General features: G+C 40.3%; 2 protein-coding genes across 21 annotated transcripts in view; both read right to left on the minus strand.

The window, feature by feature from the left end:
• IMPG2 (interphotoreceptor matrix proteoglycan 2) overlaps positions 1 to 19,315 on the minus strand; it is a 53,925-nt gene extending 34,610 nt beyond the window's left edge. For 2 of the 5 annotated variants that reach the window (XR_002439747.1, XM_021400113.1), the window contains exons 1-3: positions 15,887 to 19,315; positions 14,333 to 14,575; positions 4,325 to 4,491 (exon numbers count right to left, since the gene is read on the minus strand). Coding sequence is in view for 4 of the 5 variants with exons in the window: in XM_021400113.1 (XP_021255788.1) it covers positions 4,325 to 4,491; positions 14,333 to 14,575; positions 15,887 to 15,965 (489 nt within the window). In the remaining variant the exon portion in view is untranslated. The remainder of the gene's footprint in view (positions 1 to 4,324; positions 4,492 to 14,332; positions 14,576 to 15,886) is intronic. The other 3 variants (XM_021400104.1, XM_021400088.1, XM_021400095.1) reach the window with 3 other exon arrangements.
• Positions 19,461 to 23,439, minus strand: part of SENP7 (SUMO1/sentrin specific peptidase 7) — a 41,869-nt gene continuing 37,890 nt past the window's right edge. For all 16 annotated transcript variants that reach the window (XM_021400232.1, XM_021400202.1, XM_021400150.1 and 13 more), the window contains one exon: positions 19,461 to 21,686. In XM_021400232.1, coding sequence (XP_021255907.1) covers positions 21,549 to 21,686 — 138 coding nt within the window. In that variant the 3' untranslated portion in view covers positions 19,461 to 21,548. The remainder of the gene's footprint in view (positions 21,687 to 23,439) is intronic.

Below are 23,439 nucleotides of genomic sequence, written 5' to 3' on the forward strand. Positions count from 1 at the left end.
CTAAGAGAACAGCTCTAAAGAGGGCAATGGAAGAAAATTTTTTTTTATCCTTAAGCAGGCAGAGAGAGAGGAAGGGGAGGTGCTGAAAGTGCAGAAGAGATCTGCTTTTTTTCTGATTTAGAAGAACTTGGAGGTACTCCATACTAAGAAAAAAATATAAAGTTATCTTGGCTATCAAAATATACTGAAAACATGAATGAAGACATTGGATTAAACAGAGAAAGACATGTTAGCAAGGAAGAATGCAGGATAGACAGGACAGGAGAAGAGGCCTTTCTGCCTCACAGGAAGACAAAATCACCTTCTGCATGAGATGGTCAGAGGTTAAAAACTGGAGGTGGTGGTTAAAAATGACAACGGGGTGCTAACTCATTACTTTGAAAAAACTCAGAATTCAGGCAAGCTCAGGTATTGCTCAGTGCCCATTTCAGCATGCTAAGGAGTTATTTTGCTATGGCATCCAGAAGCATTTAGTCCATGCTCCAAACACGTCAGGACAAATAGAGCTGCTGACAGACTGAAAGGTCAATACTAAACAAATGTACTACTGAGTCAACATAGCTACAGCTTTTGTTTCTTGGCCCAGGAGCTTTTTGAACTGACTTTTGGTGAGTGTCTCCTGTCACTGTCTTGGGGATTCCCTGCTTTCCTGTCTGCCTGTTGCTTCTCAGACAAAGCTGTATTACAGTCTCCTTTCTATGGCTAACTCTTAGCTTAACTTTTTGTTCTCAGCCCTACCAAAGGGAGCACAGCCCAAATCCTTCTCTCATCAGCATCCAAACATCACATCCCTTCCTTTGGAAAAGATTTATGACCTAATCCATTTATAAAAATTAGTTGGTAAAGATTGGGTTTTTTTTGTTCCCCAGAATATATAGTTTTTCCTCCACTTGTAATCACAATACATTTATGGATTCGTGGATATTCATAACAAGACATGACATTGTTTCTTGCTGAATTACCTTATATACTGTTAGTCATGCATCAAGTTCCCAATGTGAAATCACTTGAGGCTCCATTAAAAATATAAGCAAAGTATTCGCAAGGTCGCGATAAGGAAAGAAGTACCCACCAGTATCTTTCAGCAGAAGCTGAATGCCTACAGTGTATTCTGCATACTGTGATTTTGTTCTTGCTTTAAAAAAGAAAAAAGAATGATATAGGGATGGGCTTGACTTCACCTCTACTTTAAAATCTTGAAAATATCTTTTTTCCTCCTCCTCCTCCTTCACACCTTCCGCTCCTTTAATTTTGTTGCTTCACACTTAAACATTCCATGCAGCACCCTGTGATATAATCTGTGCAAATTTCTTGTACAAATTTTTCTGTACATGCTAGAGATTGATGAAGGAAAAAGGAGAAAAAGGAAAGAAAAACTTGTCATATGAAGACTTTTGGTGCACCTAACTTCACTTTTTCTTTCTAATCACCGTCAGCAGCAGATGCCTCTATGGAAGATTTGTGAATCTCCAAAAACTGGACAGGAGCCCTAACAGATCCTCAGGTTAAGAAAGGACAGGAAAGAAGGTGTCAAAACACTTCCACTGGCCACACCAGCACTGTTGTATTCTTTCTGTAGTTTATAAAGTCAAAAAAATGTGCCCAGCAGCTATGTGGGTACCTCAAGAAGAGATATTGTATCCCTACTGTAGCTGTTGCTATGAATGGCATAAATCGTTGCTTTGGCTGTAGCGTGTCAATCACATAGCAAAAGCTACATTGCTCTCAGGGAATCTATAGTTACTTTTGTTGGCATTGCTCCCTTTCTAGATTTTTCAAAAAATATCTAGGCACAAGTGTGAACATGGCCACAGTCACAATGGCAGAGTAGGGGCAAATCTCACCAATATCAGATCTCTAGACACTTGCCCAAAAATGCAGAATTGCCCACATCAAAAGCTAGAGAAATAGAATTGTATTCAAATGAATTAACCCGCATTGGAGCAGACATTGCAAAATCTGCAGGTGTAAATATAACAGTTATTAGCAATGATAAAAGGGTAAGAAATAAAATCTGTAAGGGAGGCTGACAAAGTGTCATTTAATTGCACTGCTCAAAACAGAAACTCTACACCTCAACAAAATTACCATGAAATCATTCTTCTGAGTTGTTGCTTATTGAAAGTGAATTTCACAGTTTCATTTTGCCTAATTTTCAAACATGCCAGTCTCATTGTAAGAGGGAAAATTCATGGCACGCAATACTTCTGAAAATTGAACTTCTTGATGTCATCTACCAAAAAGTGATGCAGCAAGGCACCCTAGAATAAGACTGCCAGAAACTGTCAATATGCAGAATACAAAAGAGGTTTTAGATCAATGCTACAGCAGTAATACCCACAGTAACATAAAAAAAAAAGCAGTACTTTAGTCAGTTGCAGCATCTAGGCTAAACTGTTGATCACAGATGATTCACAGACAGAAGAGAGCAAAGGAAGATTAAAAGCCAGCATTATTTAATGAGGCATGTAATGGCCAAAGAATTTTCAGACTGAATTGACACTAACCATATACTTTGCTTTTCTGTGTCTCAATACATGAGTGACTCTTCCATTCAAGCAACTGAGAGTGTGGACTAATCACATGTTTCATGCTACAGGGTATTGTGCCTGCTGTGAAATGATGGCAATCCTAAGGTGAGAAGTGCTCAACATTTTATAGAATATAAGGAATAAATATAAATAAATGTGGTCACAACTGACTAAATAAATGAGTGAATATGCTGTAATGAGAGAAGCAAAATTCCCTGAGTAAGGGAAAGGCTTACCTATGCAATTTGGTCCACTTAGCTGGTGAATGTGGAAAAAAACACAGGACAGTCCTTTAAAACATGGACCTGATCTCACAGGCTGAGCTGGGCCCCAGCTCCTACCACCACATTAAACTGGAGCAGACAACTGGCAGGAGAAAGTATGTTCTTAAAAGCAGAGTGATAAGCGCTGCATTTGTTTGGACTTAATATTCTCAGAGCTGCTTTGAAGAGGTTTCACCCTCTGACAAGCAAGTTGTGCATAAGCACGTATGAGAAAGAGTGACTCAGTACTAGAAATAGCAATTAAATCCACACTGACTTATGTATTAAAAAAATACACCATGAGACTTTTTGAAGCTGGCTGGCCAGGGATGAGACTGAGTGCTCTCACCTTAAGTTTGACTGAAATATAAATTGAGGTGCTTATGGTTTTTTATTTCTTTGTATTGAAGTTATCTGATAGATTTGTGTCATGGTTTTGTGATATTCTGTATAAAACATATCGGTGACAGCATTAAGTCCTCCTTAGCACACATGGATGTTCCATCAGCCCAATCCATGCAACCTTTTACCCTCCAGACCCTTCCCCATCTTTGCAGCCCTCCTTTGGACACTCTCTAATAGATTTATGTCCTTACACTGTGGCACCCACAGCTGCACCCAGTGCTCCAGGTGAGGCCGCACAGGGTAGAGCAGAGCAGGACAAGCCCTCTCCAGCCTCTCACCCCTCAGTCTTTACATATATCCAGGGTTGCCCTTCCCAGATGCACAATTCATACAGCTGGTGATTGCCCAGCCCTCTAATTTGTCAAGATCTCTCTGCAAGGCCTCTCTACTCTTGAGACAGTGAACAGCTCCTTCTAATCCACAAATTTACTCAGTATACCTTCAATCCCTGTATCCAAGTCACTGAAAAAAACTTAGGGCCAGTTCTGTTAAAAACTGAGCCATGGGGAAGGCCACTTAGTAACTGGCCACCAGCTTGATGTAACCCCATTTAATTTGATCCTTTGAGCCCGACGCATTAACCAATTTTTCACCTACCATACTGTTCTGTTTAGCTGTATTTTATATGTCCACATCTTTTTGTAAAGTGTTCTAAGGACAACAGTACCACAAGACATCACAGAAGCAAATTTTGGCTAGCATCCACCTGTGAAGAGTAGCATGCAGGCTCAGAAAAATTCCCTCCCCATTAGCCGCAGTAATTTTCACACTTATCCTCAGTGCACATTCCTAGCACAAGAGTCCACAAAAAAAGCAGAAAGGAAAAGCATCAGCATGTCCATACTAGCATAATGTTACTGATTCTGATCAGATGCTTAAGATTTCTCTCACATTTCATCTAGCTTGCAAAAATAGGATAAATTGTAATTTTTTTAAAAAAAGATCTATAAACCAAACTTTAAGACAGGCTGATCTCTGAATGATGGATCCAAAAGCTGGGAATATTCATACTTGTAAATTTTAAGTGGCCCCACATATTACTACCTGCCATATGCTAAGCAGGTTTTTGTGGTGGAACATTATGCCCTTACTGAGGAGAAAACACCAACCTGGCGCTGCACTCACCTTCACAATCAGACTTCGGTGCTCCTCAGATTGACTGAAGTTCATGCCCATTTCAAAAATGCTCATCGTTCCTTCCTCACACAGGCTCATCCAGGTATGATACTCTTCACGCTCTGGCAGTCTATCCCAGAATGTCTTGAATACCTCCCAGACTGTTTCCTGACACACTGAAGGCACAAGAAAGGCCTGTTGTTAGTACAACAGAAGTGCTTCTGTGGCAAAGGTGGTCAGCACAATATTGCTCAAATGCTGTATGCTTTTCAAGTACATTAATATATTGATTATGGTGATTAGTGATAGGATGAGAGGGAACGGCCTCAAGTTCTGCTAGAGGGGTTCATGTTGGATATTAGGAAAAATTTCTTCTCAACAAGAATGGTGAGGCATTGCAAGAGGCTGCCCAGGGAGGTGGTGGAGTCACTGTCCCCAGAGGTAGTCGAGGAATGCATAGGTGTAGCACTGAGGGAATGGTTAGTGGGGATGGTGGTGATGGGCTGGTGGTTGGACTAGATGATCTTGTGGTCTTTTCCAACCCTAACAGTTCTACGATTCTATGACTACACACTATGTGTAAATGTGTAAGACATTAAATGTACCAACGATGAAGATCTGGTAGATCTTCCACACTTACACTACTTCCTGTCCTGAATTTTTACTGTAGTAATTATTTCATTAAAGAAAAAGTAGAGATCAAGAGAGATCACTTATCTTCTGACAACCATCAAGAACAGCCTCTGACCAATTGGTCAGCTTTTTTTTTCTTAGAAAATTCAGAAAGCCAAAATAGTAAAGTGAACATTATCATGGAAAGTAGAGATGGAACTTAATTTCTAAGAATGGTAGTTCCACTGAACAAAGCTTTAGAAGCTCAATCAGTAACAGGTCCTTTGGATACAACATTACAAAGAATTTAAAATAAATTTCAGAAATTATAATTGCATTAATCACTGAAAAATAAGGGAGGATGACTATGACATAACAATGTAACATGTTAAGCAATAAGTCAGTCTCTAACCCTACTGTATATATGCACTGAGAAAGATCTGTGACTGAATAGACAGCCTGCAAATTAAATGTTGAATTATCATGTGTGCCAGCTGCTTCAATCTCCCTCTCTTGAATGTGCTTTTTGCCAATCAGAGCAGTTGGTCATACTACTTGCTCAAGCAAGAATCTCTCTGTGACCCAGAATAAGTGGAGGAGATGAAGATATATAGGATTTTCTATGCGTCCTGGAAGAGAACAACATTAAAAGGAGAACTCTAAAAATCAGCTGCCGCAGATGCCAGCTTGGAGTAGCACCACACAAACAAACCTGCTCTTCAGCTTTAATCTGATTTCACTAGTTAAATATATACACACAGTTTGGCAAAGGAACACTTTGCATCCAGGGAAAGTCTTGACATCATAAGCAAGACCCTACAGGAGACTGACTGTGAATCTATCTTCGGAGACTCATTTTTGTCAATCAGCTTAAAAATACAATCTAGGCTGCCAAAAATGGTATCTTATTAATGCTGCTTCTTCTTATCAGTACCCTGTATTCTGAATTCCAAAATGGATTAAATGTGCGTGTGTAAAATTTAACACCTAAATCACACTGAAACATTGCTATCTCTGACCAAGGGGTGGGCATTTCTCTTAAATGCAACAGCTTTATAAACAATAACTTGAAGAAACTGTCCCCAGTCACACCTAAAATCTTAGCTGATTCTGGTGCTGGATGGCATCAGGCACAGAAAGTTCTTTTCTCCACTCCAAATTCCAGTTTACCAGAACATTTCTACAGAGAGAAATGGTCTCAGCTATCTACATATATACAGGTATTTCTTATTTCTGCACCACATTCCTGCCAGCCCTTTTTTTACATGGAGGCGGCCTTGCTCATTTGACACATATGAATGGAGAAGAATACGGTCTTTAGACTGTGGATAATTAACTTTCTGTAATACATTACTGCTCTAGCATCCCTCCAGCTTCCAGGTAGTTATCTTTATCTCTAAAGGACAGTAACTTGTCCTCTCACACCCCCCTTCAGTTTATACTAGCTGCCTCAGTGACTGAGGAAGCCAAGGCTACGTTTCCATATGAGTCTGCACAGACCTCAGGCAATGAACCCATAATCCTTCTCAAGGATTTCTGGATTCTGCTGGAGTACTGATAAGCTTCCTGAAGCAGAAGGACATCTGTAGTGTCCCCTCTACTATCCCACTCCTTAGAGCTGGGTGTTCAGGTAAAGACCTATGCCTAGTTTCAATCTCAGAAGCCCATACCAGGCAATACCACTTTCTGTAATTTCTTTGGGTGGAATTTGTGTCCTGCATTCTGACTAGTGGACTGAGAGCAACAGTATACAGCAACAACCCTGAAATGTGATTATTCCCTGTGGCTGGGATAAGCCTTCAGCATGCTCTCAGTGAGAGATGAAGCCACGGACAGAGCTTGCAAATACACTGCAGTGGCACTGTCTAATCCTAATTTTCAAATGGCAACAGGCAAAGGGCTGGCTTTCCAGCTGCAAGTAATAATTAGCAATAATAATTGTAGGCAGTTCTCCTTACTGGTCTTAAATAGATTAATCTCTCTCTCTTTTTTTTTAATGAATGTGATGAGAGAGTGTCTTGTCTAAGTACAAGCTACTGTCCTATGAACAGTTGCCCCAGCCAGCTCCCAACAGATTAAAGATTTATTGTGTGTCCTTTCATTTGGAATTAGATACTCCAGTGAATTCTAGTCCCAAAGGCTTTGTGCCATCTGTGGGTTTCAAGTCCATTAATCAGACCTAAGCTGTCAGAACAGGGTCGTATTTTCAAGGGAAGGATGAAAGGGGGATGCAGGTAAGTCCTCTCTAGCCTCTGTCCTGTGTTGCCATTTCCACTGTAGAAAGCAGTAACACATGAGACAGCATGGTGCAAACTGACACTAAGTCATGTTTCAGCCTGTCTGACATGCAGCTTATCTTGTCATTGTCCTGTTTATTCCACTGGTCAGTTTGTGAAGCGGGGGATTGCTTGGCAGGACAATGAATCCAGGCTGCATGGAGCTCAACCCAAGAACCGTCTCCAAGCGTGTTCACCTAAATGGTGCTCAAGAGAGAACCCATAGCCTGGCTATTAAAAGGTCCAATTTTGGTTTAGTCTTTCTTTCTCATGTACCTTTCCAACATTTAAGCAGTTAGGTGAGAGTTGCCATTCCAAGCACAGAAAAAGAATGGCACAGTTTCTTCAACGTGACTCAAATCAAGATCATATAAAGAAAAAAAACAAATGATTCTATCTCCCCTCTGTTCCTTCAAGTATATCAAAGAGTGAGTTCTTACCATGGCATAATTGATGTGGCCACCCAAGGAAGTGAAGAGACACCACCCTCATGTTGCATTCATTTCTATAGGTGTTTACATCCTTCTTTCAGCTTAAAGGTGGAGCCCATCACCATGGCAGGTGATCGACCACCTGCAGGCTAGGGACACTGTTCGAAGTTCTTATCAACAAATTTTTGAGAACTCCCACAAAAGAAAAAACTTGTTTTTCTTAGGTAGATTATAAGCACGCTGAAACTATGCAGACAAAACCTGAAGTCATAAATCATAAGTAAACAAAGTTTAACAGGACTTGAGTGGAAGCTTCAGCAAATATTTTACTGTATAGAAATAATTCACCACCTTTCCTTTCTGACCTTCCAGCAACTTGCCGTTACCTGCGCCGTGTGTACTATCTACATATTCTGACCATAAATTAAGCAACGTTTAACTATTATTTAAAATCTCATAAGCCTACTGCAACCAACTATAGGGAATGAGCTAAAGCAGGGGGTTAGACTCTGTGTTCTCCAGAGGCGCCTTCTAACCTCTGCAGTTCTGTGATTCTGTGAAATAGCAACTTCTTTGAGCCAAAACAGAAAATAAAGTAAGCATCTAGTCAAAACACAGATTTACCTGTGCTTTCTGACTTGCCAACTGCTAAGTAAAAGACCTCTTGTGTTTAGGCCTTATGTTACGATCTTTCCAGAGCTGGGTTTTGAAGACTATCTGCAGAACCCTACAAAAAAAGCAGCCAACCAGGGAACCCTGCCAGGACTATGAAGGAACTGCTGAGCAGACCCAGCAGTGTTGTCACTTCAGGGCAGCCCTCGAGGCATAGGAGAGCCCATCCTTACAGCTAGATCTCGCTCAGAACTTTCACTGGCCTGCTGCAGGCATAGCCACAGTCACAGAGTATGTGGGACAGCATTAGCAGCATCAGGCCCTGGACAAGACAGGATTTGTGATCCACCTCTAATCCCTAGTAAACAATGCTGATTAAAAGCATCATAAAATCGAGATCAATCTTTTAAGGCAGTGAGCTAAGAGCCTTGAAGTTACACGTGGGTGGGAAGGTAAGGTAAGCTCCTCTAGAAAATAACTTCCCTCATCCCGTGGCCTTGGTAATAAATAACTTGTATTTCAGTGTTAAGTGCTCAGCTGCTTCGCAGTTTTCATCTGAAGAATTCATCTGCTAAAAAAAAAGTACGTTTGTGAGATAAAGGCTCCCTGCTATAGAGATGTGATCATTCCAGCTGTCCACAGAAAAGTAAGCAAGTACACAGATGATGTGTGACTGACATGATGAATCAGAATTCAAACCAAGAATGAAAACCAGATGGCTTGATCTTCATTTTTTTTTCCCCAGTGTACATTTTGCATGTGCATAACACAAGTCCTCAGAAATTCAGTGACTTAACTCACCCCCAAAATATAGTCATCTTCAAGGTGAAAGATTTTCCTGCCAAAGCAGGAAAAATGGAGCAACAGCACGTTTGGCCCATGCACTTGTGCAAACTTCTACTTGAGCAATGTGTCATAGGCACAGTCTTGATTTTTAAGGGCCACGATAAGTTCCAAAGGCCCCCTCAGAAAGCTGGACATGTACCAAGGTCATTTGAATCTCAGCATCTCTCCTCTGGAAGCCAAAAAGCCCAGCCCTTGGAGCTTACATGCTTCAAATATAGTGTTTACACTCGATATGTACAAATAATATATTGAAAAACAAAACAAACAGTGTTTCAGCAGGAAAAAAAATCAAATAGGTAGGCATAAGCTTTTTTCAGTCCTTTAAGCACGTGCAAAGGGGCGAAAAAAAAGTGTAATCAAAGTTGCCTTTCTTATATCGTTCTTCTCCAAATCTCCAGCTAAGATCTGCAATGTGATGACCTCTCTGTCTGACACTCTCCCATATGGCAACCTTGCGTGCACCTGGGCAGGATACAGCACCTCTCTGGCTCTAGCTTTACAATTCAGGATGCATTTATCTCTCAAATGAGAAACAATTAGCCTATTACATCTCAGTCTGTGTGCAGGGATTTCTGAGGTTAACAGGAGAGGCAGCACATGACAGCACCCAGTGGGGGCAGGGTGGCTTTCTGGCCATTTGTGTAAGTGGGGAGCGCTGGAGTTTAATCCCAGTTAAATCCCATTAGTGCTTCTTAAGTGTTGAATCATGTACAGTGGCTAGGAGCACCGAGTCAGGCAGAATATTCTATTTTGAGGCAACCTGAGGCCAATTCCTTCTTTTCTCTTGCAATTTCTCCACAACTGGGAGATTTAATGGCAGTGGGTTTTTATAAGAACTGCAGCAAGAGGGAGACTGACAGACACTTCTTAAGAGATCTTTCCTGCAAAGATTTCATTATTAGCTTGTTTAGCAGGTTCTAAAGTCATGTGCAGAGCAATCACTTCAGCTGTTGCAGAAATGCCATTGTTTATGGGCTATAACACAACAACCTTTAAATAACACATGTAGCAGTCCAGGATTTTTAATTAAAATAGGTGAGCGCTGGTTAACTAGTTCACACAAAGGATGTTTGCCATGAATGCTGACATACTGAACTCTAGCATGAACTATTCTCTCTGGTAATATTTCAGTCTCTTTCAAGACAACACTTGAGCTTTTGAGAAGCGTACACTGACATCTAATAATTCAAATGTGGAGGGAAACAGAACTAGAGTTTTTACAAATAAATTTCAGAACGGTATTGGCTGAGTATGAGCTATGTATAATAAGAGCCAAGCAAAAGGGGGAAACAAGGAGAAAAGGCCCACTTGGACAGGCACACTGATTTAATGCATGCTGCTTCAGCCAGTAGTTTTTATGAATCATTATTCAAAAATTTATCTATACTCAGCATACTTATTATCTGAAATCCACACTGTAAGATTCCTACTGAATCTCCTTTGGGAATCTTCTAGCCCATCACCCTCATCACAGCAGTCCAGCTATGAACCACCATCAGATTTATATGGACCTTCCAGAAGCATCGTTGCTACTACTTAAAAGGACATGTATTAAAGACAGGCCATAAGACCCAAGACACAGGCCTGCAGTACCCAAACTGTAAGCATCTCTGACTGATTTCCATCTCTATATTCTCTAAAAGTGAATACAAAGCCAGCCAACAGCAGTGACTTCCAAGCACAGCTGCAGGAGATGGAATTTTTATCGTACCAGAGACTACAGAGGCAACCGTAACCTTGGGCTCAGCTCAGAAGTGATCAAAAATAGTGTCTACCACTAGTGTAAATGTTGGTTTGTTCTGCAGTGCAAATGACTAGGAGTAAATCACCTCATGAGAAAACTGTCCTCTAGACTGCAGGTGTAGAGAAACAAGTGCAAAAACATCCCTGTTCTTGGCTGGTGTTTCTAACCACTGGTAACAATCACCAGTGAATAATCATATCATTACTTAGATCATCAGTCTCTAACACTAGTAAAGGTTTTAGCAAGCTAGCAAAAGTAAATCAAGCTAGAGGACCTACAGCTAGGTAATTAAATTCCCACATGTTTCCTTCTGAGGTAGATACAGATAGAACAAATATACCCAGATAACCATCAAATGCAAGCATCTTCTTTTTTTCCTAACAAACTCTTATGTCAAAACAGATATTAACTGTGTCCCTCAGTGCCACAACTACACAACTCCTGAACACCTCCAGGGACAGTGATTTCACCACCTCCCTGGGCAGCCTGTGCTAATTCCTCACCACTCTTTCTGAGAAGACATTTTTCCTCATCCAACTTGAACCTCCCCTGGTGCAACTTGAGGCTGTTTCCTCTCATTCTGTCTCTGTTACCTAGGAGAAGAGGCCGACACCCCTCTCGCCACAACCTCCTTTCAGGGAATTGTAGAGGGCAATCAGGTCTCCTTTGAGCCTCCTCCTCTCCAGACTAAACAATCCCAGCTCCCTCAGCCACTCCTCATAAGACCTGTGCTCCAGACCTTCACCAGCATTACTGCCCTTTTGTGAACGCGTTCCAGGGGCTCAGTGTCTTTCTTGTAGCAAGACGCCCAAAACTGAACACAGCACTCAAGGTGCAGCCTCAGGTGCATTTACTCAGGTGATTAACCAGATCTCACCAAATAGTTCTGATGCAGCACATTGCTGCTAACAGAATGAAGACAAGCTGCCCAGACCAGACCTTGCTCAACTTGCCGGTAATTAAATTCATCCCTATTTCTCGCAGAGAACTTTTGAAAAAGTTTAAGATGCTAAGGAAGTCCACAGCACCTCTGCTCAAGAAGTCATAGGGGACTGTGGAAGCCAGGAGTCCAACAGGAAAGCAGAGGGTCTCAGTGGGCCTTCGGTTCAGCCTAAGATGATCAAGTTCTAAATAAGCTTTTACAGAACTTACAGATTTCTCTTATTTACTCTCACTCAGACTTTCGCTTACTTGGTGTTTGCCTGTGTTCCTGTATCATATGTAATTGAGCCGTGGCTGCACATAGTTAAAGCACATAATGTGGATTAATTTGGAGCAAAACAAATACCGAGTGCTACTGGGCAGACATAAACAAGAAGCTCACAAAGGCTGTCAGACTGCGTGACCAATGTCAATATCTCTCTCAAGCTGGGCACAAGTCAACATTTGGATGAGGCTCTGATCCCACATAATTCTATTTTGTTCTCCAAATACATTCTTTGTGTTTCCTTTTACGCAGACACTCTGCTACTCCTGACTGTGTTTCACTGCTCTGAAGCAAGAAGGAATACAAAATGCATGATTCAAAATAGGCGAAGCCAAACCTCTCATTCTTCAACAGCCCTCAGAAAAAGGCTTCTCAAAAAAAAAAAAACAAAACCACACAACCACCATGACTCAAATAACTCCAGATCCACTTGCTAGGCCAAGATCCACATGTTTTGGCTAGAAGGAAAGTTCAGCAGACCAAAGTAAAATTAACTCCTAGATGGTGCCAATAAAAGAAGGAAGTTGGGAATCTGTTTATTTTTGCACCAGGCAACAGATCTCTGTACAGACACCTGATTCTGTCACATTAGCCCAGCTGTAGTTTTACATGCTGAATTACCAAATGGGCCCTGCGTGATCAAAGCAAGGCTGTATCATTATTCGGAACAGACAGCAGATGTCCTTGAGCTGTGAAAATCAGCCCCTTTGCTCGAAACCATTCATTTAAATCCTTGGTAGCACAAGCACAAGTCTGCAAGTGGGGCTCTCACAACTCCAGAAGGGATAGAGCAGCCTTCATCATTTGGCTGTTGAGAGGGAGATGTTAACCCCATGAGCAGAAAAGCTGATCCAGCACCCATGGTAGAAGTATGGAACACAGAGATTACAAGCTCAACACCTCACCTTGTCTCAAGCTTTGCTGGACCTCAGGCAAGTTGTTTAGGGTAGAATTACCAACCAAGGTGATTTTGTTTACAACCATTTCACCAATTATATTAGTATAATCATACAAGTGTAACAGCAGTGTAGACACAAGCCATTAAAGCCTTTCTCTTTGTTTTTTTTTTTCGTAGCTATGCTACATCTATTACTTCTTAATAAATGTTAGTCAGAAGTGCAAAAGCACACGTCTCTGAAGACATTTCCTTCATCCTTAAGTGAAAGAAGCTCTTCCCTGTTTCACTGATGGATTCTGGGTGAACATGTTAGCACACAATAAAGTGTTTGATTGCAGCTCTACAGAAATACAGGTTGGCCATTAGGAAACATGCCTCCTCAGAAAGAGTGGTGAGGCATTGGCAGAGGCTGTGCAGGGAGGTGCTGGAGTCACTGTCACTGGTGGCGCTAAGAATCGTGTAGATGGGGCACTGAGGGACATGGTTAGTGGGTGTGGTGGTAACAGGCTAATGGTTAGACTAAATGATCTTGGTGGTTGTAGTCATCGGAAAGATCAACATAATGGAAAAGGTGTTACAAAAGAGGTAGAATGACCGGCATGGTAGAAAGGTGCTACAAAGGAAGGGAAGTAGATCGCTCACCTGTATAAAAGATTCTGGGTTAGCAGGGAAAAGCTCCACCAAGGAGAGATCTCCAGAAAGAAAACCTTCCTCTGTGGCAGTCAGCCCTTAAATGAGGCCTAAGAGAAGTGGAGCCTGGCTCCAGCCTTTCTGGTCACACAGGTGAATTGCCCTCACCTGTGCTCCCAGGACTGACTGGGTCTTTCCTCCAGGTGCTCAATCAGTGGTTCAGACTGTGATTCAACAGTTCCCACACAGTGGTCTTTTCCAACCTTAATGATTCTATGATAATTGCCAGAAAGCCATGCATTCCAAAGGTGTCAGATACAAGTGTTAAAATACATCATACTGCTGCAATATTTCAAGTCATGTATGAAGATTTCAGAGCAAGCTTATTTACACCAAATTCTTCATCTTCATACGAAGGCCTCATTACTGTTATACCACAGCCTAATACGCAAGATATTGGCTTTTAGGTGAGAGAAAAACCAACCACAGCCAAAAGCCATGTGGCCGACCAACATCTCTGATATAACTCTTCCAAAAGGTCCCTCTTTGCATTCTACCAGCACTTCAAGAGCACTAAACAAAAGCAGAATCTCAGAACAGATCTCATAAGTAAGATTATTGCTAAGAAACTAAGTTTCTTGTGAAACAGCGCATTTCTAATTGCATGGTACTATTATGTTTAAAAGCTCCATCTATTATTTTTTATTTATAAATAAATGCTATCAGTTACTCATGAGATTATAATCTCGGTGCTCACTTACCTCTGAGCCGGAAGTATTTCAGATGGTTGGCAATAGCCTGTTCAACAGATTCATCAGGGCAGATCTTAACTCCACTGGGAAACAGAATGGAGCGCTTCCTTCGGCGCAGCAAATGCCTGTTGACCTGCTCAGCCTCCACAATGCCATGAAGCCTTTTCAGTTCAGGAGGCAGAGAGGGGCTTGCAAACTGCCAGGCACTGAGCTGAGGGGTTGGTGAAGCATCTTTAGCCTGTTTTTCTTCTGCTGTAAAATTGAAACCACATATAAATTTCTCAGATGAAGTAGCAATGCAATCATGTGTATCTTAATGCCATTGCTCTGGTCTGTGAAGGACCTAACTGTTCTTTTTTTCTGTTAACAAGCTTAAACCTGTCTGTGTGACTGTCCTATTACAAACAAACTCAACAGAGGTGAGTTTACAGTGTGTTATCAAATGAAACCTCTGACCCAGTGAATGCTAATGTTTTGTATTTAACTTCTCTTCTTGAATCTGGCTTAAGTCAGTGGGACTATACTTGTCAATAATCATGTGCTTGAAATTTTGAGGGCCAGGAATGGAAAGTGTAATTAGTGAAAGTGCCCTTATTCCATACATTCTATCCACATTTATGTCCCATGCTTTAAGAAAGCTTCCTGAATCAGCAGCTAGTAACTTTCCCTTCTATCACCACAAGACCGGGTCCCTACCTGACAGGAGGAGGGGAAAAAAAAATAAAAAGAAAAAAAAAGGACATCTCTGCTTTAGCTTATTGCTTTTAAAAAAAATTCCTCTGAGTTGTTCCACATCCCTCTATAAGAAACCTTACAGCTAAGGGGAGAATGCATCTATTTGGTTTTAGTCTGACTGTCATTCTCTAACCTCCGCAGGCAGCGTATCTGAAATTAGTTAATTCAACCTTTTTCTTTCACTGCTTCCCCAGAAAACTCTTGAAAAAGAATAAAAACAAATAACTAATTACAGAAAGAACAGTAATCATTGTATGGCATTTTTTACCCCAGAGATTATACATTTGTTCTGCAGCTTCAAAGTCAATAGCATTTCTGACTTTGATAACCGAAGGATAAAGATCATGGCTATTTTGATGGTACACTAATAATAGCTCCAGAGCAGAAGGCCAACAGTAGATGATACATTGGAGAGAGAAGGGAACAAACAAGGTCACTAAGGCAAAAAACCAATCTTTACACAAACTGACACAGTTTCGTTGACCAAATGGAGGAAATTATGTTTTGTTTTGTTACTTATTTAATACAAAATTACTAAAGAAAAAAAAGCACCAAGTGAAAAAGCTTGCCAATCAGTATTTTATGTCTTTCAAAGTTGGAAAAACTTGCACCCCATACCTACATTCTACTCTTAAAACAACAATAAATCTTTCTCAGAAATCACTCCGTATTCAAAACACCAGTATCACAACACAGATTTGACCAAATGTTTCTTTGTGCTAGCCTCTTTCATTTTAATTAAGGCAGAGAGGCACTTTTTTCTACACACCACTATAGGCAAAACCCTGAAAACAAGAACATAAAGAAGAAAGAAGATGACTGCATTACCTGCAACTGCTTGAAGATCTCCTGTAATCATTCCCAAAACCAAGAGGCAGAGAGAGATTTTCCAAAGGAAGGCAAGCATGCTTATTTATGTCCAAAAGCCAATAGGCAAGAAAAAAAGAAAATCCTTTTTAGCAAGAGTCGTTGCCTTTAACGTATCCTTGAGCCAACCAAGAGCATTGCCCTCCTTGAAAATGTCTTGATGTCACGTGAAGTTATCTTTGGAAAGAAAACATTAGGTTAAAAAAGTCAAACATGACATCCTGGGAATTATCTTTTCAAAGCAAGTATTCCACTCCAGTGAAGAAACAAGGAAAGGTGATGAAGTAAACGCCTCGGAGCTGGCAGATGGACTGAGACAATTTTTTAATTTTAATCTGGCCAGCTAAGCTCTTTACCGGAGCTTGTCATACCATTAACAGACAGTCCAAACAAGGACAGCACCTTTCACACTTAATTAACCATGTATTTTCACGGGCCCTTCAATTTCTGTCTGTTTTTAAAAGTCATACTGACCACAGAGTATCAGTGTGAGCACACTGTTCTCCACTGGAAGGTCTCCATGAGCTTTGCCTTCTGCTTGTACTCATATATGTACATAAAAAATAAACTGACTTGCTTGTAGCACCAATGCACACGGAGGTTACACTGAAACAATCATTCTGTATGTTTCATTCTGGTGACACAGCTAACACCATCCTGCTGCTCGAGTCTGAGCTAAAGCAGAAGATCTGCTGCTGCACCACTGCCCTTCACATCCCAGGATAAAATCAGGGCAAATGGCGATTCTTTCATCTCTGTTCAGACATAATCTGAGATGAGCATTAAGAACAGATTTGTGCTGATACCTGGAGAAACAATGGGTTAAGGAGAGCTGCTGAAAGGACAAAGCGTGCAGGAAAGCAGCAGCACTCTCAGCTCCCCTCCTCTCCAGGGGTCAGCTCAGTGTGGAGACGTGTATGGAAGATAGCCCACAATGGCAGGCAGCAGTCAGACCACAAGAAAAACCATGCTGGGCTGCCTCCCTGGTGGCACTGCTCGGGACTTGCTAGTCACTGCATTCAGAGGAATCTGAGCTTTGACTGAGATGACAATCTGCAGTTGCAGTTTTGCAGAGATGTTTCAAAAGTGGATTTCCAAAGCTTCTCAGCTGACGGACTGCAGAACATTTGCACAGAGCTCCTGAGGCATACAGTGGCAACTCCTGTTCCAGCTGCTCTGCTAAACTCTCAGTAGCATTGATCATCCCAGATATTATGAACAGGAGACTCAAAGGAATCAACTAAAACCTCCCTTTATTCATTCTCTGTCTTCTGACATGTAACAGACTCCAATTGGTATTTCCAAAACAATAAGCTTTTATTTTTTTATTTTTTTATTTATTTATTACACAAAACTACTAAATTGTACTTTAATTTAAACTGCTGAGCTTTTCTGACAGCCTCTTGGACACTTTGGATCTCTCAGACCAGCGCTCCTCACCTCAGATGGCTCTGTCAAGGTTACTCACAGCTGGCAGCAGCAAGTGCACAGTGCCAACACTCTGAAGCTGTACCTTGAAATGTCCTGAGGAGGTAAGGCACACGAAAATGCTGCACTTGTGACCATAAACTGCTTCCAGGTCCTACTGAGCACCTCTAGGCAAAGAGAGCCACTTCTGAGGACAGTTTGGGTGCCTATACTACAATGCTAGATTCAAAAACACAGACCAGACTTTTTTCATCCTCTGCAGACACAGGAGCTTCCAATGCCACGAATGCCGTCCTTCCATTACCCTGCAAAAATGCAAGTGAATAGAGACAAGAAACACTATACAAACCTACAAAGGCAAAGGCTCACTTACCTCAAGAATGCAACAGCGTTCAGAGAAAATTCTCAGAATGCATGAGCGTAAGGGTATCAAACCCAATAAAAGCTTTCCTGAAAAGTTTTCCTATGTTCTGTGTTGCCAACTCATGCATTAAGCAAGGCCCAAGGCTACTTAGCCTTCCCATGTATCAGCCCAGTACAGCCTGCCATTCTGCAACCTCTTCCATCATGTAGCATTGCAAAGTACTTGTACCAGAAACATCAGGAAGTGAGACTGACCAAATTAATCAGACACTTTATTATTTACTCTGTCTATAATCTGTAATGTGAGTCTGTTCCGGGCATTCCTCCTTTTCTGAACTGTTCATCAGGTGAGTACATCTTACCTTGTTCAACAAGGTTGGTGCCAGTGCTTCATCTTTGAACAGTGTTTCTGATTGCAATTAGAATGGACAGATTTATTGCAGCTGGTCTTGGTTTTATTCAACTATTAATGGAAGAATTTTCTGTCCTTTCAAGATCTTCCCTGTCTCGTTCTACAGTGCCTGCTTTTTAAGTCTAGAAACCTAAGAGTCCTTTTTTTTCCTTTTCAAAAGGGGTTGCAGAAATATTGCAATTCCTTTTCACAGTCAAGATAAGAGAGCTAACACTGTGACTTTTGAGTCTTTGTTATTTTGTAAGGTATGTTACTTCCTGAGTATTGCAACCTCATTTCAGGGTCAAGTTCTAGGAGGTGAGTCCCAAAACGAAGAGACAGATTACTGTGAAGCTGTGCCTGCCAGAGGTCAATCACAGCCGTCCACAAATACTTTTTAAAGCACACTCACATTGTCGTAATTCATTCCTCTGGTGTTTGATTCAAAAAAAAAGTTTTTAATTTTTTTTCTTGGAAGATCTATTTCCTACAATTATTTATCTTATTTTTTGCTTGTCAACAGTACTTTACACCAATTTCCATGACTCCGATTTCCTTATGGAAGCCAGTTTCAAGTCCCAGAGAGCCGGAACGTGGCAGTTTATTTCATGTTTACCATGTCATAAGTACAATTCAATGCCTTGATACCAAATTGCAGGCTAAAGAGCCTTATAAAGATTGGTTTGCTTTGAAGCAACACACCACTCCAGCATTTAAGTTAAACAGAGATTGATAAGGGAAATGGATATGCAGAAGATACACAAAAAGGTCCCTGAGCCAGTCTGATAATCCTATATAGAAGAACGCTACTAAAAGTTATCCCTGGGGAGTTCTAGGAATTTATATATATATATTTATATATGTGTACATATATATAAATAAATATATAATATATTATATATATTATATTAAATATAAATATATACATATATTTATATAATATATAATATGTATATTATATATGTATATATGTATATCAGGAGCATAACTTAATCCACAAACACTTCCTAGCATTCACCACATACCTGTTTCATGCATATGGCTGGAACAGGGTGGATTGCAGCTGCTTGACCCAGGCATTTCCCAAGCTGGTCATTCAGGTTGTCAATACTGGTAAGCCCAACTACAGAAAGCTACAAGGCTGCTGAGTCAAAAAGCAGTCTTGCTTGCCACAAGAAGCTGTGACCTAGCTGCATGCCTTTTTAAGGACTGAAGAACAATTAATTGCTTTGATCAAAAATTGAGTTAAGAAAGACATACTGAGTACGTATCTTAAATGCAATAAGATGGACTATCTCATACTCAGCTCACTGGTTCTTTGTGGCAGAAGCAAAAAGAATGGTGACAGTCATGTTCAGTAACTTCTGGAGGTTTTTATTATCAAATGTATTGGCATCTTCATAGCACATAGCTAACATTAACCTACAAAGTCAATCCTTTACTGTTATAAAACCAACTTAGAAAAGTTTATACTTATCTTTTACTTTTAAATATCTACGTATAAACTGGTTAATCTAAAAGAGAATAAATAGTTTATGATACAAACCAATTTTATCATAAGAAAAAGTCCAAAGTATTTTTAATAAGGGAACACTGAAAATATTTCATCCATTAAAAAGGTGTAGAGAAAAAGCACACATTTCTGCATTTTATCATTTATCTCTTACAATAAAATACAAAGATTATCCCTGGGAGTGCATAATGGCGGTGGTGAGATTTATGAAATAAAAGTCACACAAATTTCTGGGATGAGAGTAACAGATATTGATGGGGGGTAGTGATAAACTACTGAGTGGAACTAGAAGCACGGTGAAAAAAAAAACACAAGATAAATGCACTAGGCTGCCCACAGTTACACAAAAAATAGCTGCACTCAGCAAATTATGTTTTAAAATTGTCTCTGCTCTACAGAAAGAATGCTTCCTGGTTTGAGAAACACTGTTTTTTGTCAGGCTTTTTCGATGACTGTGCAGAACCTGAAGTAACGACTGGATGTTCCAAATCCTAGGTATCAGAGTTGCCTTGAGGAAAGGGGCCCTGAGATTTCTGCCACACTACAAAATTGTCCACATCTTTGGGTTGCCCTCAATTTTTTACTTTAGCTTTCTAGCCTACCCCCTTTGAGATCTCTGGTTTTGCAGATAAGCTTATGAGACAAATGGCTTTAGTGGTTATCTGGAAAATGGCTCTTCTGGGGAGTACTATGACACTTAAAGTAACTTACATTGGGTAACAAGAGAAAGCATCCTCTCAAAACAGCCACCTTCTATCGTGGAATAACTACAGGAAAAAAAGTGTGCACATATCAAAACGTTATTAAAGTTTTCCATGACAACTGTCTGAGAAAAACTGAATAAATACATATATAGACTACGATAAATTTACACTAGTTTATCAAATCAAGTCCTGAGTTCAAACACTCAAATATTTGGGCATCTTTACTCAATTCTCCCAAATAAAGTATAAATCCTGTTTGTTTTACATGCAAGTAATATGTCTTAAAGACATATTACATATAGCCACATCCTTGCTAAATAAAAACATGCTTATTTTTCAAATATCTCAAGCTTATTGAGCCACAACCTACTTGCTTTTCTAACGCAAATGATGCATTTAAGATTCACAGGAGTAACTCCCAAAAATAAGGCAATTAGGAGTAAAAATCTATTGCCTATATGTACTGTACCAGCACGTACTTTGAGAGCAAGATTTCTAAAATCTGACAAGAAAAGAGCATCATAAAGGACATTTAGAAGAGCCCACTTCTGACTTTAAAAGATTTCAAGATTCACTCTCGAGCAAATAAATTTTTATGATGGAAATGCTAGGGAGGAAAAAAATCAAAACCCAGAAGTGTCAAATCCCAGCAGAATATTCTGACAAATGCAAACTATTTCTGTATATTATCAGAAATAGAACAAAAAAAAATCTCTAAAGAGAATCAATATTATATACTTAAATTAAAACAATACACAGTATTCATTCTATCTGTATGAACTGCAAAGTAGAAAGAGACACAGTGTAAGGTCAAAAACCCATCTTCGGGCCTGACTCCTACGTGCTCATCCAACTCTAAGTTAGGTTTACATAGAACTGTAAAGAACAGGCTCCAAAAGATCAAAATATTTTTACATCTTTGTTGCACATACCTGTACACATTTTCACATTCCAAGTTTAAAAAAATCAATTAGCAAGTCACACGTATTAACTTTAACTTACATATTTACACTTATCTACAACCTTCCCTCCAGTGGCATTTTATCATCACTGAATCTGAAGTAAAATAATTATTTACATAAATACATAATGAACAAACAAAATACTCCTTGTAGTATTTTTTTTTTCCTTCCTTGCAAGGCACTCAGAGATGAAATGCTGCTAAGGAGAATTCCAGTTACTTTATACAACAACATCTTTGCCAGGTCTGGCTGATGGGATTTATTAGCTTCTGCTGCCTCTAAGCTGTTGAAAGTGCAATTGCAAGATCAGGTCTTGGATTTCTTCTCTTTTGCTTCTGATCAGCTGACGAGGAAACCACTTCTCCAAATGCACTGGCTGCTCAAAGTCAACTATGGGATTCTGGTAAAAAGAGAAATAAATAAATAAATAAGAATATTTACAGCATTAATTTCCCATAACAACCTTCAAAAATAATTCCAAAGCCTTCCATACTGCTGAGACCAAGCATGCACAAATAAGTTACCATGAGATATAGTGATCGAGCTCTAAGTTAAATTCCAGTTCCTCCACAATAATTATAGTCATACATACCCTTACCCAAGCTACTCATGGTGAACAAAAAACAGATTATCATCACTTTCTCTTAAAGATACTTTAATATAAGCTCATATTCAATGCTGACTCTCCATACTCTCATATAGTTAGACATGCTCTTGATATTTAACAGGAGACAGGTGTACTTCAGTCACGAAACACACATGTATGATCACGCTATATGGAATGACTAAGCATACTGCAGTCAAGCAAGCAAATCTCAGACACATTTTGTATTGTCATGAGCTGGTCTGTCTGACAGAAAAAAACATAGAAACAAGAGTATTGACAGGAATTCTAGTAGGACATACAGAGGGCAGAATTTGGAACAAAAGAAGACAGCAAATTCAAATGGCTGAGATATTGCTAGCTCTGGCAATAAGACCACAACACTATGTCTCAACTGCCAAAGTTTTTTTCCTTCCTTCCCTCGTCATTCCTTCGCCACACCTATTTTTCACCTTCTCCTTCCCGTGAATAAAGAGTCACATGGTAAATTCAAAAAGCAAAGTAAGAATGGCTTTTGAGTCCTGGTATGTTTAGGACAAACAACAAACCACCTCATCCTGACCTTGTTTCTGCATTGTTAGAGAATGGGCAGTTCAGAACACCGGTAAAAAAAGAAAAATAAATAAATTCATCTTATACCTACACAATAGTTCAACCTACCTACCTACAAAATCACTGAATGGATAAGGCTGGAAGGGACTTCTGGAGGTCATCTAGTCCAAACTCCCTACTTAAGTAGGGCCAAACACAACAGGTAGCCCACAACCCACATTACATCTTTGTCTATTAAATGATGAGACTGCTTTGCAGGGGGGTTGGACTTGATGATCTCTAGATGTCCTTTCCAACCCCTACAATTCTGTGATTCCATGATTCTGTGAGACATGGATCTGATAGATGGACCACTTGGTGAATAAAGAATTGGCTGGATAGTAGCATTCAAAGAGTTGTGGTCAACAGCTCAATGTCCAAGTGGAGACAAGTGATAAGTGGTGTTCTTCAGGAGCTGGTATTGGACTGGAATTATTTAACATCTTTGTCAGTGATGTGGACAGTGGGATTGAGTGCACCCTCAGGAATTTTGTAGATGACAATCAAGTTGAGAGGCGCCATGGACACGTTGGAGGGACAGGATGCCATCCAGAGGGACACTGACAGGCTCAAGAGGTGTGTCCATGCAAACAAAATGCCATTCAACAAGGCTAGGTGCAAGGTCTTGCACATGATCGCAGGCTGGGTGATGAGTGGACACAGGGCAGCCTTTTGCTGGACTTGGGAGTACTGGTGGATAAAAAGCTTGACATGAACTGTCAACAGGCACTTGCAGCTCAGAAAACCAACTGTACCCTGGATTGCATCAAAAGAAGGGTAGCTAGCAGATCAAAGGAGGTGATTTTCGCCCTCTACTTTGCTCTCACGAGATCCCACCTGAAGCACTGTGTTCAGCTTGGGGCCTACAGCTTAAGAAATGCATGGAGTTGTTAGAGCAGGTCAAGAGAAAGGTCAAGAAGATGATATTTAAAAGTATGTACTGAACATGCAAGAGAGA

This window comes from Numida meleagris, chromosome 1 (genome assembly GCF_002078875.1).
Source record: "Numida meleagris isolate 19003 breed g44 Domestic line chromosome 1, NumMel1.0, whole genome shotgun sequence".
Lineage (NCBI taxonomy): Eukaryota > Metazoa > Chordata > Aves > Galliformes > Numididae > Numida > Numida meleagris.